Source organism: Carcharhinus amblyrhynchos, chromosome 6 (assembly GCF_965287045.1).
Source record: "Carcharhinus amblyrhynchos chromosome 6, sCarAmb.v2.hapA, whole genome shotgun sequence".
Classification (NCBI taxonomy): domain Eukaryota; kingdom Metazoa; phylum Chordata; class Chondrichthyes; order Carcharhiniformes; family Carcharhinidae; genus Carcharhinus; species Carcharhinus amblyrhynchos.
Window position 1 is genome coordinate 102,806,662 of NC_137329.1, and position 17,424 is coordinate 102,824,085.

At 43.2% G+C, this 17,424-nt stretch overlaps 1 protein-coding gene across 1 annotated transcript in view; it reads left to right on the forward strand.

Moving 5' to 3' along the window:
* The first annotated feature begins 4,406 nt into the window (after positions 1-4,406).
* Positions 4,407-17,424, forward strand: part of cftr (CF transmembrane conductance regulator) — a 128,229-nt gene continuing 115,211 nt past the window's right edge. Inside the window, exons 1-2 of the mRNA XM_080191098.1 lie at positions 4,407-4,733; positions 16,247-16,357. Of these exons, the coding sequence (XP_080047224.1) occupies positions 4,681-4,733; positions 16,247-16,357 (164 nt within the window). The 5' untranslated portion in view covers positions 4,407-4,680. The remainder of the gene's footprint in view (positions 4,734-16,246; positions 16,358-17,424) is intronic.

Here is a 17,424-nt window from a genome sequence, read left to right on the forward strand (position 1 = left end):
TATCCTTGCGTAAGTACGGCGCCCAAAACTGCACACAGTACTCCAGCTGCGGTCTCACCAATGCCCTATACAGCCGCAGCAAGACCTCCCTACTTTTATATTCAATACCCCTCGCGATGAAGGCCAGCATCCCATTCGCCTTCCTGACCACCTGCTGCACCTGCAAGCTGGGTTTTTGCGACTCATGCACAAGGACCCCGAGGTCCCTCTGCACCGTCGCCTGCTGCAGTTTTTCTCCACGTAAGTAATAATCCTTCCTACCATTATTCCTACCAAAGTGGACCACCTCGCACTTGCCAACATTAAATTCCATTTGCCATTTCCTGGCCCATTCGCCCAGCCTATCTAGATCCTTCTGTAGACTCTCCCCACCCTCCGCACAATTTGCCTTTCCACCAATTTTGGTGTCATCAGCAAATTGAACCCAGTTCTTGGTAATGAACAAGAAAGCAAATATATAATAATGATGGATTTTGACCTGGTCATTGTTTCCCCAACAAAGCAAGCCAGAAATCCGCAATGAAGTCTTCACTCTGATCTATCGAGCAAATCCAACACTAGAAAGAGAAAGGGTCTTAATAACCAACTGGCTTATTTTAAAGGGTTATCGTTCAGTCGACATGTTCATTGTGAGGATACCATCATAAGCTTACAGCTTCTCTAAAGGTGTCCAGAATAATCAGACACTAAAATTAAGCTGGGCAAACAGAATAAACTCTAACCGATTTACCTTACACATCCATCCCCATCACTTCACCACATTTCTGATACAGGCCATCAGAATCGGCTGCTGTTAATAAGCAGTGGATGACGAAGGAGGTGAAGGCAAGTGTTAAATTAAAAGCGGAGGCGTTTAGAGTAGCTAAGAGTAGTGGGCGAGAAGAGGATTGGGAGAGGTTTAAACGTCAACAAAGATTGACAAAGAAGTTGATAAAGAAGGGTAGGAGAAACTATGAAGCTGGGCTAGCGCTTAATATAAAAAAGGATAGCAAGAGTTTTTATAAATATATAAAAAGGAAGAGGCTGGCTAGGGTGAATGTTGGACCCTTAGAGGATGAGAGGGGGGACTTAGCGGTAGGGGGCGGGGAAATGGCTGAGGTCTTGAATAACTTTTTTGTTTTGGTCTTCACGGAGGAAGACATGAATAATTTGCCGGGTGTTAGCGATGGAAAGGTGGTAGGACTGGAGGATGTCAATGACATTATTGTTACTAGAGAGGCGGTGCTCGACAGACTGGTGGGACTGATTGTGGACAAGTCCCCAGGACCGGATGGAATGCATCCGAGGGTTCTGAAAGAAATGGCAGAGGTGATAGTGGATGCTTTGGTGGTTATTTTCCAAACATCGCTGGATTCCGGGGAAGTGCCGGAAGATTGGAAAGCGGCTAATGTTACGCCGTTGTTTAAGAAGGGTGCCAGGCAAAAGGCAGGGAATTATAGGCTGGTTAGTTTAATGTCTGTTGTAGGTAAAATGTTAGAATCTGTCATCAAGGAGGAAATAGCGAGGCATCTTGAGGGGAATTGCTTGATAGAGCAGATGCAGCACGGTTTCGTTAAGGGGAAGTCGTGTCTGACAAATTTATTGGAGTTCTATGAGGATGTGTCTAGGGCGGTGGATAGAGGAGAGCCGGTGGATGTGGTCTTTCTTGATTTTCAGAAGGCGTTTGACAAGGTACCTCACAAGAGGTTATTGCAGAAGGTAAGGGGGCATGGAGTTGGGGGTAGGGTGTTAGCGTGGATAGAGGATTGGTTGTCAAATAGGAGGCAGAGAGTGGGGGTTAATGGGTGCTATTCGGATTGGCGGTTGGTGACTAGTGGAGTGCCCCAGGGGTTGGTGCTGGGGCCTCAGCTATTTACCATTTATATAGATGATCTGGAGGAGGGAACCGAGTGTATGGTGTCGAAATTTGCTGATGACACCAAGATTGGTGGAACGGCAAATTGCGCGGAGGGTGTGGAGAGTCTGCAGAAGGATCTAGATAGGCTGGGCGAATGGGCCAGGAAATGGCAAATGGAATTTAATGTTGGCAAGTGCGAGCTGGTCCACTTTGGTAGGAATAATGGTAGGAAGGATTATTACTTACGTGGCGAAAAACTGCAGCAGGCGATGGTGCAGAGGGACCTCGGGGTCCTTGTGCATGAGTCGCAAAAACCCAGCCTGCAGGTGCAGCAGGTGGTCAGGTAGGCGAATAGGATGCTGGCCTTCATAGCGAGGGGGATTGAATATAAAAGTAGGGAGGTCTTGCTGCGGCTGTATAGGGCACTGGTGAGGCCGCAGCTGGAGTACTGTGTGCAGTTTTGGGCGCCGTACTTACGCAAGGATATTTTGGCCTTGGAGGGAATGCAGAGGAGGTTTACTAGGCTGATACCGGAGTTGAGGGGCTTGAGCTATGAGGAGAAGCTGACTAAACTAGGCTTGTACTCATTAGAGTTTAGAAGAATGAGGGGAGATCTCATTGAGACATATAAGATGATGAATGGGATGGATAGGATAGAGGTGGAGAGACTCTTCCCGCTCAGAAAGGACAGTAGGACTAGAGGGCACAGCCTCAAGATAAAGGGGGGGCGGTTTAGAACGGAGTTGAGGAGGAACTTCTTCACTCAAAGGGTGGTGAATCTCTGGAATTCTCTGCCCGTTGAGGTGGTGGAGGCTGCCTCGCTAAATATTTTTAAGACTTGGGTTGATGGGTTTTTGATAAGTGAGGGGATTAAGGGTTATGGGGAGAGGGCGGGAATGTGGAACTGAGCCACGGCAGATCAGCCATGATCTTATTGAATGGCGGGGCAGGCTCGAAGGGCTAGATGGCCTACTCCTGCTCCTATTTCTTATGTTGTCCAAATGAAATCATGGTTCAGAGTGATTGGAAACGCATGCTCCCCTAAATTTGTGCCTTGAAATATGTGCCGAGGTTTGAGTCTGGGTTACATTCGCCAGTTAAACAAATACGTTTTAAATGTGCACTCAAATTCGGAAACAACAGTAACCAGTCACTAAGCTTAAGGTTTACAGCGAATGAATTGACCTTCAATGTTGCCAGTTACACTTATCCAGTACCTGTTTGTGTAGTGCCTGTCTGGTTCTGCACTGTTGCTGTTGCCACGTCCTCCCCAACACCGGCTTCTGGTTTGACACTGCAATGTAATTGTCTGCACAAACACAAGCGCAAATCAATCGAATGGAGTGAACCATTCTTCACAGGCCGGACTTGCTGGCTTTCTGGGAATCCTTGATGCAAACGACCGACACTTCATCGGAAAAGATCAACGTGGATTCAAGTATCCGGCAGCTCAATGAAAATCGAGCTCAAAAGTGCCGGTATAGTGTTTGAACAGTGTTGGTAGTGTGATGGGATCGGCGGCAGGACCATTCTAAAACAACGTACTCACTGTGACCATAAATAAAGGAACCTTTAATAACTTCATCTCATTTCATTGGCAAATTGGAATTCATTTCATCTTTTAAGTATCTTAAAACAATACTATCTGGAGTAGATCGTTAATTCTCATCAAAATGGGGTTGGGGAGAGAGGCAGGCAAGTTATCACTGCTTCCTTAAGACAGGTTCTAATTGCATGTCTCTACAAATCTGTCTCTCTGTTGGATGTGAAACACTTCTCGACATTTTGGCTAAGATCAAGCCCAAGATGCCTTATCTTGTCAGCTTGGATCTTGTTTGTGGGGACTTTGAATTGGATTCCATCGGATTTTGAGTTTGATTTTTGGAGAAAGCAATGAATAGGTTTGAGTTTGCCCGGTCCATTCTGAGCATACTTTAAGAATGGAGCAAAAATTAAATTAAAACAAATGGATGTGAGGCTCATCCCTTTACAAATGTTCAGTTATTCCCCCTGAATTACTGGTACAGTGGGATTTATTTAATGCCTTTTGATAAAATCCTCATTAGAAACCATATACTTGCTTTGTTTTCTGTTGAGATAGTGAACCAATGGGCTGATTATAAAATTGGGGCTTACATATGAATTGCCTCGTAAATATAAACAACGAGCCGGGTAACATAGGAAACACTTGACATTCCGTCGCATGTAACTGTCTGTAATGTCTTGTTAAACAGCAAAATAATCAAATTCTTGTAGGGCTCCACATCTTAATGTAACATTCACCCCCCCCCCCAAAAAAAAAGTTGAGTTCGAGTATCTTGAATCAACAGCCTTCGTTAAAAAAAAATTATTGTAAGGAATTTGCGCAAAAATGCGACTATACAGGAGAACGGGTAATTCTGTCAGCGGAGATTCCCTCTCTCAACAGGGCAATCAGGTTGGAGGGATGGGGAATAGGTAACTCCCTGCATTATACACACAGGTTCTCCCCAGTAGGGAAATGCAATATCTTTCAGACAGAAACCAATCATCATTATGATTCGAATATAAGAATTAATAGCATGTGCGTCTGGCAGTGTATCTGACGCGTTAACCATTAATAAGTCACATTTCCTAGTTGTCTTCCTGCAGTTAATGATTACAGAGGAATGGACACCGATTTGCAGCAATTAAAGTTCTGGCCGTTTTGGGGAAGGCACATTACTGTCAACTTTCTTTCAGTCTCTCCCTCTCTCCTCTCTCTCTCTTTCTCTGCGTTGTGCAGTGACATCACCAGGCAGTGTTCATAAGGTGGGGTGCGAGCAGACTGTTCTCAGGTACTGGAAACCTTCCACCGGATAACAATGCAGAGATCACCCATTGAAAAAGCCAATGCCTTCTCTAAACTCTTCTTCAGGTAAGCTGCTTCCACATTCCGAGCCACCCCTCTCATTCTCTCTATCTCACTCCTCTTAATTCTTACAGCAAAGACCCCCAAGGTGGAACTTTTACCGGAATGAATACAGAGAGTATTAAACGGCCGGTACCTTCCTGTGTGTGTGTGTGTGTGTGTAAGTCAGACAGCGTTTCTTTCCGAGTTGTAATGTAATGTCCATGTGTATCGGGCGTTGCTGAGTTGTGGAATATCAAGGTCCACAGATAAAGCAACTTGAAACTTCAGGGAGAACATTTGTCACAGCTCACTAACCGCTAGCGACTTTTACCAGTTGCACTGACCTTTCTCTCAGCCTACTGTTTGCAAATCACTCTCTGTAGGAACGAAGGATTTCACAGCACTGGTGACGCTGAAACTGCCCCTTGAAGTCGATCATTCCTTTTTTCCAAAGGTCTTGCGAAACTTTTGCTGCAACTCTTTTTTTCTGACGACTTACATAGAACCTTACCGGTGCAGAGGCCAAAAATCACGCGTTCAATTAGACGTTCATTGCTGTAACGAAAGGGATATACGATGTATTAAGTTACTGAATGTGTAGCACATGAAGTGGGGAGAGAAAGCTCTGCACTTTCTTACTGGGATCTGATTTTAAATTATTTCAATTGTTATAAGTTGGTGATGTATCTTTCTCGAAGTGCGGCCGTGTTTTGAAATCATGTCATGTTTTAAGGAGCAGACATTTATCAGGGTATAAAAAATCTGTTTCTTGTTTAAATGGCTGTGTACGAAGTGAAGTCAAAATCAGTTCTGGGCAGAATGCATAAAGGAAACAATTTATATCGATTAAAAGTTGCAAATCTAAATGAAATCTGACTGCTGTATGGCTCTAGGGTGACTGCTGTGTCCAGCAGTGGGTGTTAAAATCCACTGTACACAGTTGCTAAAGTGTTTTAAACTCCGTCCACTGGCATCCTTCACAATTAAACTCAAGTCTGTCTGATAACCTGGAGTCCCACCAATCACATTACACAACCCTTTCAACCAATCACATCCTAGAATTTCAATCCGCACTTGCAGTCTGTTGTCCTTGTTTTACATTCCCAAAGCAGGGAAGAATAGGATTCCCCATTTCAGCATTGTCATTCCGCAGGGCCTCAGTCAGGAAGTTAAGTCACACAGTCAATGAAGAAAAGAACTTTCCCTAAAAAAAAAACCGGGATCACACTATCAACATGTTTAGACACAGAATTACACAGCACAAATCCGTGTCTGTTCTTTGGATTAGTTATCCAACTTGCCCCTCTAAAGGTTTTGAATGTTCACTAAAAGTAAAAATGTACTTATTAGAGTCACAAGTAAGGCTTACATTGACATTGCAATGAGGTTACTGTGAAAATCCCCTAGTCACCACACCCTGGCACCTGTTCGGGTGCACTGAGGGTGAATTTTTGCATGGCCAATCCACCGATCGTGCACATCTTTGGACTGTGGGAAGAAACTGGAGCACCCAGAGGAATTCCACGCAGTCACAGATAGTGACCAAAGCCAGAAATCAAACCCGGATCCCTGGCGCTATGAGGCAGCAGTGCACAGTGGTTAGCACCACATGCCGTCCCCAAAGGTTTTGAATGTCCAATTCCTCTTTGAAACAGATTCCATTAACATTTGGAATTGTGAATTCCTTTTCATAAATAACTCCATGTGTAAAAGTAAATTTCCTCAACTCTCTCTTTGTTCCTTTCCCAATGGTGTTCAGTGAATATCTTCTGGTTACCATCCTACTGGAGACACAATTCCCTCTTACCTGTTCTATCAAACAGCCATAATTTTATTCACTTCTATTAAATCAGTGTTGAGGAGGGTGAGGTGGTGTGTTTTGATAGGAAGAACATGGACAGACAATATATAATAAGGATAAGATTCTTAAGGGGGTACAGAAGCAGAGGGAGATATGCACTGACTATTGAAGGTGGCAGGACAGACGGAGAAAGCAGTTAATAAATCACTCTGTATTCTGGTCTTTATTAATAGGGATATAGAGTACAAGAATAAGACTATGCTGAAATTATACAAGATACTAGTTAGATCTCAGCTGGAGCATTGTGTACAGTTCTGCATTGAGTACAGTTCTGGGCACCATACTATAGGAAAGATATGAACACACTGGAGAGAGTGCAGAAGAGCTTTACAAGAATGGTTTCAGAGATGAAAAACTTCATTATGAGGATAGATTGAAAAAATTGGGACTGTTCTCCGTGGAGAGAAGAAGGCTGAGAGGAGATTTGCTAGAGATGTTTGAAATCATGGGGGTGGGTGGCTGGACAGAGTAGATAAGGAGAAACCGTTATTGACCATAAAAAGACGAAGAATGAGAGAGCACAGATTTAAAGTGATTAGCAAAGGAAGCAAATGTAATGCTTTTTCACACAACGAGTGGTTCAGATCTGGATTACGCTGCCTGGGAGTGTGGTGGAGGCACGTCAATCGAGACAGTCAGGAGGACATTTGGTGATTATTTGAATAGAAACAATGTTCAGGGTTAAGGGAAAAGACAGGGGAATGGCACTATGTCATGATGTTTGTTTAGAGAGCCAATGCAGACATTTCGAAGAACAAAGAAAATTACAGCACAGGAGCAGGTCCTTCAGCCCTCCAAGCCTACACTGACCATGCTGTCCAACTGAACTAAAACCCCCTACCCTTCCAGGAACCATATCCCTCCATTCTCATCCTATATTGCGTATTTGTCAAGACGCCCCTTAAAAATCACTATTGCATCAAAAGAACGAAAATAAAAAGATCATGATGGGCCAAATTGCCTCCTGCATTGTAACCATTCTGTGATCTTCCCTTAACCTTCCCTGCTCTAAGGAAAATAATTCCTGTATACTGGTAATAATTCACAAAAAAAATTCCAACTTCTCAATCCTACCTTCCAGCTTTGTTCCTGTCTCCTCAAACCTAGCTTGCAGATTGCATCCATTAACTCCAGGGTGCATCTTATTTCAGAGCTGACACCCTAAGGTCCAATATAAAGAATGTTTGCGTAGTGTGCAGCATCTTGGAGGTGTACAGCATAGTGTAAGATTATAAGAGGCATTTAAGATTATGTTTCAGTCCATCCCCACTCTCCAATTCTAGCTGCGGCTATTGCCCTCCCATTTCCTCTCCCACCTACAACCTCGTTTCCAGTCCCTGTACCTCAGGTCCTCTTGGCATAGACAATTAGAACAACTGGCAGTAGTTGCACATCACTTAAGAAAAAAAAATGTGTTTCTGACAGAGATTGCTGGTGTAACAAAGGAAGGAGCCAGAGCAGTGAGGCAGTCATTGGATATAGCAACAGAGAGAAATGGGAATGGTAACAGAGAAATGAAAAGATAAATGAGAAAATAACAAAAAAAAAGAAAAATACTGGAAGAAAACTGAGAAAAACACAGAAAGAATGAGAATCTATCAGATTATTCAAGAGATTTGGAAAATGAGTGAATGCAAACATAAAACTATACAACATGGTAAGTTAAATTTAATAGTATCCCAATGAAAGAATTTTATGAAGCACATTCTGGTCAATACAAAATTTGATATTGGGTTGTTCAGAAAATTGCTTGTGGTACCAAATCAAAACTCCCAGCCTAGTGCTGGATAAGTGCATGAGCAGATACCTAAAATAGGACCAACAAATGACTGGACCTTTCTTGGAGGTTTAAGGAACAAAGAAATTAAACACACTTTGAGAAACTCTTTGTTTACTTGAGCCCAGAAAAGGAGAGTGCAGCAGAGAGAGGTGAACAAAGTTATTCATTTGTTCCCAACGTTTTGATGGCCCTGTATCTCAGTGGCATTGATGTGGCCTTGTATATTCATAGCCTTGATGTAGCCCTGCATACTAGTAGCCTTGATGTAGCCCTGTGTACCAATAGCCTTGATGTAGCCTTGCGTACTACTAGCCTTGCTATATATAGCTGTCTATACCAGTAGGTATGATGTGATTCTGTACATCAGTACCCCTGATATAGCCCTGTATATCACTAGTCTTGATGTGGCTGTGTATATCAGTAGCCTTGATGTGGCCCTGTACATTAGTACCCTTGATGCGGCTGTGTATACCAGTAGCCTTGATGTAGCCCTGTATACCAGTAGCCTTGATGTAGCCCTGTATACCGGTAGCTTTGATGTAGCCCTGTATACCGGTAGCTTTGATGTAGCCCTGTATACCAGTAGCCTTGATGTAGCCCTGTATACCAGTAGCCTTGATGTGGCCCTGTATACCAGTAGCCTTGATGTTTTCCTAAATACCAGTAGCCTTGATGTAGCCTTGTATACCGGAAGCTACAATGTGACTGTGGTGGCTCTGTATACTAGAAGCCAAGATGTGGCTGTGTATACCAGTAGCCTTGATGTGGCCCTGTATACCAGAAGCCATGATGCGGCTGTGGTGGCTCTGTATACTAGAAGCCATGATGTGGCTGTGTATACCTGTAGCTTTGATGTGGCAATGTATAATTGTAGCCTTGAAGTGGCCTCTATACCATTAGTCTTGAAGTGGCTCTGTATACCAGTGGCCTTGATGTGACCCTGTGTACTTGTAACCTCCTCCTAAACAAATGCATGAGTCTGACTCTGAGAGTCATCCCCGCACACCCCCGCCCTCCCTGCAACTCCCCCACCAAATATTTGGAAAGCACAAATCAAGCAGCCTCAGCAAACACAATTTATCAAGCATCAGCTCCAAATGTTCCTAGTCTCCAGGTCCAAGCCAATAAATAAGTGAACCCCTTGATAGAGAACTTGCTGAGAAAGAAAAGAGCGACATTAGGTCAACACAGATCACATACATATACAGGAAGTACTTAGCCATTGTTCATGATTCTGTCTCTCTTTGAGGAAGAGACAATAAGTTTGTCTTGAAGAACATCACTGCAGCAAGTGTGGTGCAGAAGAGGAGGCAGCCCCCAGGTCTACCTCTGCGAGAAGAGGAATTAAACTCAAACTGTTGCCTTTCGTGTGAACCATGCAGTGGCCATGTAAATCCCCACATAAACAGCACATGCAGCTAACTACCCATCAACAATAGTACAGCAATCCCTTAACTTACCATGAACTCCTTTCAGCAGGGAGCTGGGTTCGAATCCCGGTTTGGGTCACTATCTATGTGGAGTTTGCACATTCTCCCCGTGTCTCTGTGGGTTTCCTCTGGGCGCTCCGGCTTCCTCTCACATTCTGAAAGGCATGCTGGTCTTTCAGAACAGGTCTGACCCAAACAGGCGCCGGACTGTGGCGACTAGCGGAATTTCACAGTAACTTCACTGCAGTGTTAATGTAAGCCTTACTTGTGACTAATAAATAAACTTTAAACTTTTAAACTTTAAAGTGCATGGGGGACGATTGGGCAAATGGGATTAAACCACTTGGCTCATGTGGAGGAAGGCACCAGGTTAAACCCGTTGGGCCAAATGGCCTCTTGCTGTAATGTTAAACTATTTGATTTATATTTTTCAATGCATTTTGTGCACCATGACTGTCATGATTTTCCTTCTTAATGCTGAAACAATAGAAATTTAAATTATTGGAAAATTGGTTCTGACAATGAATGTAAAACTGCTTTTAAGGACCTGATTTTACCCCTCCCACCCACTCTCCCACAATCCTGGCAGAAACTAGACTGAGGGAGGGCGGGTGGGGGGCAGCTAAATGAGTTCAGTCACTTAAAGCCCTCCAGCCAGTCTGCCTTGCCACTCTGACCTGCTTAAACCCGCTCCTTTGAGTGGGTGAGAGTGACACCTACAGTCCGTTTTGCAATGTGCGGACCTGGTTCCGATGATGTCAGTGGGACCCACTCGACTGCTGTGCATCAGTGGCAGGAGCGGGTCAGCAGGGACATCAGGCTAGATTTGCTGGGAGATGGTCATGGGCCAGCAGAAGCTCAGTAAGAAAATCTGAGTTTATATAAAACAAAATAGAGTTCAGACCAGTCCCCAGCTCTGGCCCTCATTCTGCCGACTGCTCCCACCTAAAATCATGTTTTAGTTTATTTATTAGTGTCACAAGTAGCTCACATTAACACTGCAATGAAGTTACTATGAAAATCCCCGAGTCGCCACACTCCAGCACCTGTTCAGGTATACTGAGGGAGAATTTAGCATAGCCAATGCACCTAACCATCGCGTCTTTTGGACTGTGGGACGAAACAGGAGCACACAGAGGAAACCCACACAGACATGGGGAGAACATACAAACTCCATGCAGTGACCCAAGGCTAGAACTGAACCTGGATTCCTGGCAGTGTGAGGCAGCAGTGCTAACCACTGTGCCACTGTGCCGCCCCAAGTGGTGAATTGGAGCTACTGTTAAAATCAACCAGGCCCCCATGTCCCCAGACTCCTTACGCTCCTGTTCTCTATCTCCAGTCTCACTCCATCCCCAGCCCCACTGTAAAGTCAGGGCCTTTATCACCATATTAAATAATTTAACTAAACTCTTTAACATACAAGGACTGAATTAATAATCTGTCCCTTTGCACCTTACTTCTGTGTAGAAAGAACACTCACTTGAAACTGTTGTAAAAATAATTACCTGTGAGTGCATTGACGCTTAGTGACTGTGCATGACAATAATAAACTAAGAAAACAATTTCAGAGCTTTGATTTTATGTACAAGTACAGGTTTACATTCTGATGGGGTACTGTATTTCCTCATTCTGTGCACTGACATTTTGTAACATGTTCACAACAATCTAATTATGTTCAGTGGTTGCTTACTGGTAAAAGCCATTGGATATCACATTGTTCTGTTCTTTTAGAATACAAGCATACCCCTGATTCACTACTTTTCAGTGTCGCTTCCATTTTATCAACATGAAATTTTAATTTCTAGAACTGTAATATTCTTAGTACTGTTATTAAGGTGACCACAGCGCAGAAATCACGTGGCAATAAGATGAAGACAGAAAGGGCACTGTACTTGATAAACTTGACGTGGAGATGTCAGCGTTGGACAGGGGTGAACACAGCAAGAAGTCTCACAACACCAGGTTAAAGTCCAACAGGTTTATTTGGTAGCACAAGCCACTAGCTTTCGGGGCTCTGCCCCTTCGTCAGGTGAGTGGGGAGTTCTGATTGCAAACAGGGCATATAAAGACACACATTCAGTTTACAGAATACTGATTAGAATGCAAATCTTTACAGTTAATCAAGTCTTAAAGGTGCAGACAATGTGAGTGGAGGTAGCATTAAGCATAGGTTAAAGAGATGTGTTGTCCAGACAGGACAGGAGATGTTGCAAGCCCAGGCAAGTCATGGGGGTTACAAATAGTGTGACATGAACCCAAGATCCCAGTTGAGGCCATCCTCATGTGTGCGGAAGTTGGCCATCAGTTTCTGCTCTGTGCTGTCGTATGTCGTGAAGGCCACCTTGGAGAACGCTTACCCAAAGATCAGAGGCCAAATGCCCGTGACCGCTGAAGTGTTCACCAACAGGAAGAGAACAGTCTCACCTGGTGATTGTTGAATGGTGTTCATTCATCTGTTGTTGTAGTGTCTGCGTGGTCTCCTCAATGTACCATGCCTCGGGACACCTTTCCTGCAGTGTATCAGGTAGACAACATTGCAAGTGTATGTACCGTGTACCTGGTGGATGGTGTTTTCACATGAGATGATGGCATCCGTGTCGATGATCCGGCATGTCTTACAGAGGTTGCTACGGCAGGGTTGTGTGGTGTCGTGGTCACTGTTCTCGTGAAGGCTGGGTAGTTTGCTGCAGACAATGGTCTGTTTGAGGTTGTGCGGTTGTTTAAAGGCAAGAAGTGGGGGTGTGGGAATGGCCTTGGCGAGATGTTCATCTTCATCAATGACATGTTGAAGATTCCGGAGAAGTCTGTTCTCTTCCTGTTGGTGAACACTTCAGTGGTCACGGGCATTTGGCTGTTACTGGGTGTTGATGATGGAGATGGAGAATGTTTGTGGATGGGCTGCTTTGCCCTGGATGCTGTAAAGCTTCCTGAGTGTTGTTAGAGCTGCATTTGTCAGACAAGTGGAGAATATTCCATCCTGAGTTGTGCCTTGTAGATTATGGGCAGGTTTTGGGGAGTCAGACGGTGAATTATTTACCGCAGGACACCTAACCGCTGACCTACTCTTGTGGCCACAGTATTTATATGGCTCATCCAGTTCAGTTTCTGGTCAATGGTAAGCCACAGGATATTGATAGTGGGGGAATCCAGTCAATTATGCCATTGAATGTCAAAGGACGATGGTCAGATTCTCTCTTGTTGGAGTTGGCTATTGCTTGGCATTTATGCGGTGTAAATGTGACTTGCTACTTGTCAGCCAAAGTCTGAATATTGTCAAGATCTTGCTGCATCTGGACTGAGCTTCCAAAGCCCCATGGAACAGAGAATTTTAAAGATTCCCAATGAACTGACCAAGAAGGATCTTCTTATCTCGGTCCTAAGGAGCTTCCCTTTAGTTTTGAAATTTTGTCTCTTGGTTCCAGTCTTTCTGACCAGGGGGAACATCTTACCTGCATCTATCCTGTCTATTCTTTTAAGTATTCTGGAAGTTTCAATGAGTTCCTCTCTCATTCTTCGAAACTCCAGACAATACAGGCCCAGTTTCCCCAATCTTTCTTCAAAGGACAGTCCTGCCATCCCCCAAACAAGTCTGGTGAAAATGTAAGAAAAAAATCCCAAAATACTTCACAGGAGGATAAACTTGTCGCAGAGCCACATATGGAAATATTCGGGTTGATAACCAAAAGCTTGGTTAAGGAGCTAGATTTTGAGGAGTATCTTAATAGAGGAAAGAGAAAAATCATGCTAGGGATGTTTAGGCAGGAAAGTTCAGAGCTAAAGGCAAAGCAGATGAAGACACATCCATAAATAGTGGAATCATTAAAATTATGGATGCTGAAGATGCCAGTGTCAGAGGAGTGCAGAGATCTCAGAGGTTGTAGGGCCGGAAGAGATTATAGAAATTAGAGGGATTATACAGCAAAGAGAGCCTAGTGAGTAGGAAGAAAGCAAACTTGTATTTCACAATGTATGCACAAAATATTATACATGCTCCACATTTTATCAACTCACCTTTTACGAGAGAGTGTAGCCATACTTTGCTTAAAAATTAGGGTACGACAATTCCAAAGGGAAAACAAAGTTAGGAAGAAAATAAAACTCTAAAAAACATGGTTTGAGTTTAAACACTACTGGAACTAATTCTAGGGTGTTAGTGTGAGGAATAACTCATCTGGCAAGAAACGTACTCATAGCCTGTGTATCTTACGTGGCATTTGGACTGAGTTTTTCCAATGAATGGAGCAAAATAGCCCTTTAAAAAAACACTCATTTTCACTCTGGATTCCAAATAGCACGGAATTGCAGTATCCCTACAATGCAGAAGAAGGCCATTCGGCCCATTGAGCCCATACCAACAACAATCCCATCCAGGCCCTATCCCCCAACCCCAAGTTTTACCAAACTAATTTCCCTGACACTGATGGGAAATTTATTATGGCCAATCAACCTAATCTGCACATCTTTGGAGTGTGGGGGGAAACCAGAGCACCCGGAGAAATCCACACACCCATGCATACATGGGGAGAATTTGCAAACTCCAGACAGATAGTCATTCGAGACTGGAATTGAACCCAGACCCCTGGTGTTGTGAGGCAGCAGTGTTAACCTCTGTGCCACCGTGCCACCCAAAAATGGTGCAGTGATTTACAAAATAGAGGCCAGTTTGAATTATGAGTATGGATGTTAGGTATGTTGACAAATCTTATGTTGACAAATGCATTGTAAACGTGTTCTGTGATTTCATGGTTTAGTGACCAGTATTTATTAAGGAACCCATTCCTCACATTGGATTAGCTTCAAAGCTGCACTATTACCATAGGGTTGATATATGATTGATTAAAATCATCAGTCATGTGCCAAAAGCATTGTCGAAAATAAGTAATTAAATAGGTTGCAGAGATTGTATTTCAACTGCATTCTGTTTAACAAATAGTCTGTCATGCACTGGACTAACTGTGTATCAATTGCTGATGAACTAAAGTTAATAGATAGCTGATTACATAGTAAAACAAAAATGTAGAACTCTGTACATTATAGTTTGGCGTGAATAGTTAGGTTTGATCTGAAATAAGCAATGTAAGTGTTGCACAAGAATTAGTCTGGCAAGAGACAATCATATTGGACCCAGAAATAAATGTCAATATAATACAATATCTGCTGGTATATCAAGATGAACTGCAGAAAGTTTTCAAAACTTTCTGATATAACTTAGAAATCTTTGGATTTCTTTTGAGGAAATGTGTGAATTTGGAGAGAAGATCTTGTGCTGCAGTAATAGCATCTTTACTTCTGGGCCTGAATCTCTGGGTTCAAGTCCCACTACAGGACTTGATGGCTGTGGAAGATGTGTTCATAGTGTGGCCAGATTATAATCCAGTTTACCTACTGGCAGATGATAAAGAGAGGGAGAGTTTCCTGGTCAGCCATACTGCCGAGGCCAATGGCAAACTACTACTACATTCTGTTCTTATTCCTATATTTTCCATGATAATTTCCTGTGCCCACATTTATAATGCAGCTGCCTATAAAAACTTGCCAAAGTGTCATTACATCTTCGATTTAATTTATTATTGTCGCAGCTATTAGTTTACAGTGAAAAGTATTGTTCCTTGCGCGCTATACAGACAATGCCTTCTTTCCATAGAGAAGGAAAGGAGAGGGTGCAGAATGTACTATTACAGTAATAGCTAGGGTGTAGAGAAAGAACCACTTAATGTGAGTTAGATCCATTCAAAAGTCTTACAGCAGCAGGGAAGAAGCTGTTCTTGAGTCGGCTGGTGCGTGAGTATGAGTACGTAATCGAGGCTAACGCTCCAGGGGCTGTACTGAAAGAGTGCTCAATTATTACAAGGCATTAAAGTAAAGTCCAATCTGCTAACTGAAATGAATCTGAACTGTCCAATTAAACAGTTTGAAGAAGAGTAAACGGTTCTCCGAGTATCTTGACCAAATTTCAACTAACATCACAGGAAACAGTTTCTTTGGCCAATCATTTCATTTTCTGTTTCAGTGATTTTGCTGTTGCAAATTGGTTGCCATAATTTCCCTATGTAATAACAGTAACTGTGTTATAAAACACTGTGGGACGTACTGAAAGCGCACAGGGCAATATAAAAGTGAAAAATGTTAATGGTTTTCTTTCTTTTGAATCAATTTACCAATAAGAGAATGTGGTGCCCCCCCCCCCCTTATATTTTCAAATATTGGGAAGAAATTGGACTGGCCTATGAAACAGACAGCAAGCCAGCAGAGTGTTAGCTTGGGTCAAGGTTAACATCAAGATAAATGGGGTACTGTTCATGATTCAGTCTCTTGCTATTCAAGGAGAAGTTCTCTCTTGGCTTTCGCACTGTGGAGATGGAATGGACTTGAGACTATTTTGATGCCACTGGGCTGAAGACAACATGGCAATGGTCATGTTTTGCCATTCAGATAAACATTTTGTGAATGTTGTGTTCCTTAGATGGCCAAGATCCATTTTGAAAAAAGGCTACAGACAGAAGCTGGAACTGTCAGACATCTATCAGATTCCTTCATCTGACTCTGCAGACGAGCTTTCTGAGATGTTAGAAAGGTATGTCTAGAATTATGCTAAGAGAGTTTCTTTTTCAACATGGTGTTCAAAAATATATATTAAATAAGCATGTGGATGATGATCTCTTGAGTATAAAGGTTGTAAAAAATTCATACTAGTTAAATGAATCAATGAAGTTACCACTGGGAAGTGCTCTTTTCAAGTTGTATAAAGATTATAGGTTGGATTTTCCTCTGCCAAGCCAATACAAAATTAAAAATTAAAAAGCTAAGTGGCAAAATGTCAAGGAGAATCATCTGGAGAAGCTCAGAACTGTCATCACAGATTTATCTCCTTGTTCTATAGTAGGCAAGAAGACCAACCACTCCTTGGCCACCTTCTGTAAAAATTAGCAGGGGCTGGAGCCCAGAAATGCGACAGATTGCACTTCTGCTGCTGCTACCGACAATACCAGGGTTCACTAGAAAAGGGAAAAGAATAGATGTTGGGGTAGCAGCAGAGGCCAGCTGAAACATTTCTGGCCCTAAAGGGTTGAGTAATGAACATTTCTCCCTCTCTTCATGCCTCAAATCTACCTAATCTAAGCCTCAGCTCAGTCTAAGAACTGTACTTGTGTTCATTTTCATGACATCAGAGAACACCAATCACTCTTAAATTGAATGGAATCCCTACAGTGCAGAAGGAGGCCATTCAGCCCATCAAGCCTACACTGACAAAAATCCCACCCAGGCCCTATCCCTGTAACCCCTTGTATTTGTCCCGTTCATCTCCCTGACACTAAAGGGGCAATTTAGCGTGGCCAATCAACCTAACCTGCAGATCTCTGGAGCATGGGAGGAAACCAGAGCTCTGGAGAAAACTCAGGCAGACACAGGGAGAATGTACAAACTCCACACAGATAGTCACCAGAGACTGGAATTGAACCCAGGTCCCTGGCAGTATGAGGCAGCAGCGCTAACCAGTGATGATGTTTCTCTTCAGGGATATTCATTGCATCTTCTTCCCTAGCATTGGCGGGCTCTATTGAAAGTGGAGATTTAGGGGGGAGCCTATATTGCAGTCTTGATCCAGAAAATGACCCAGGGTCATGATGAGGCCAAGCAACA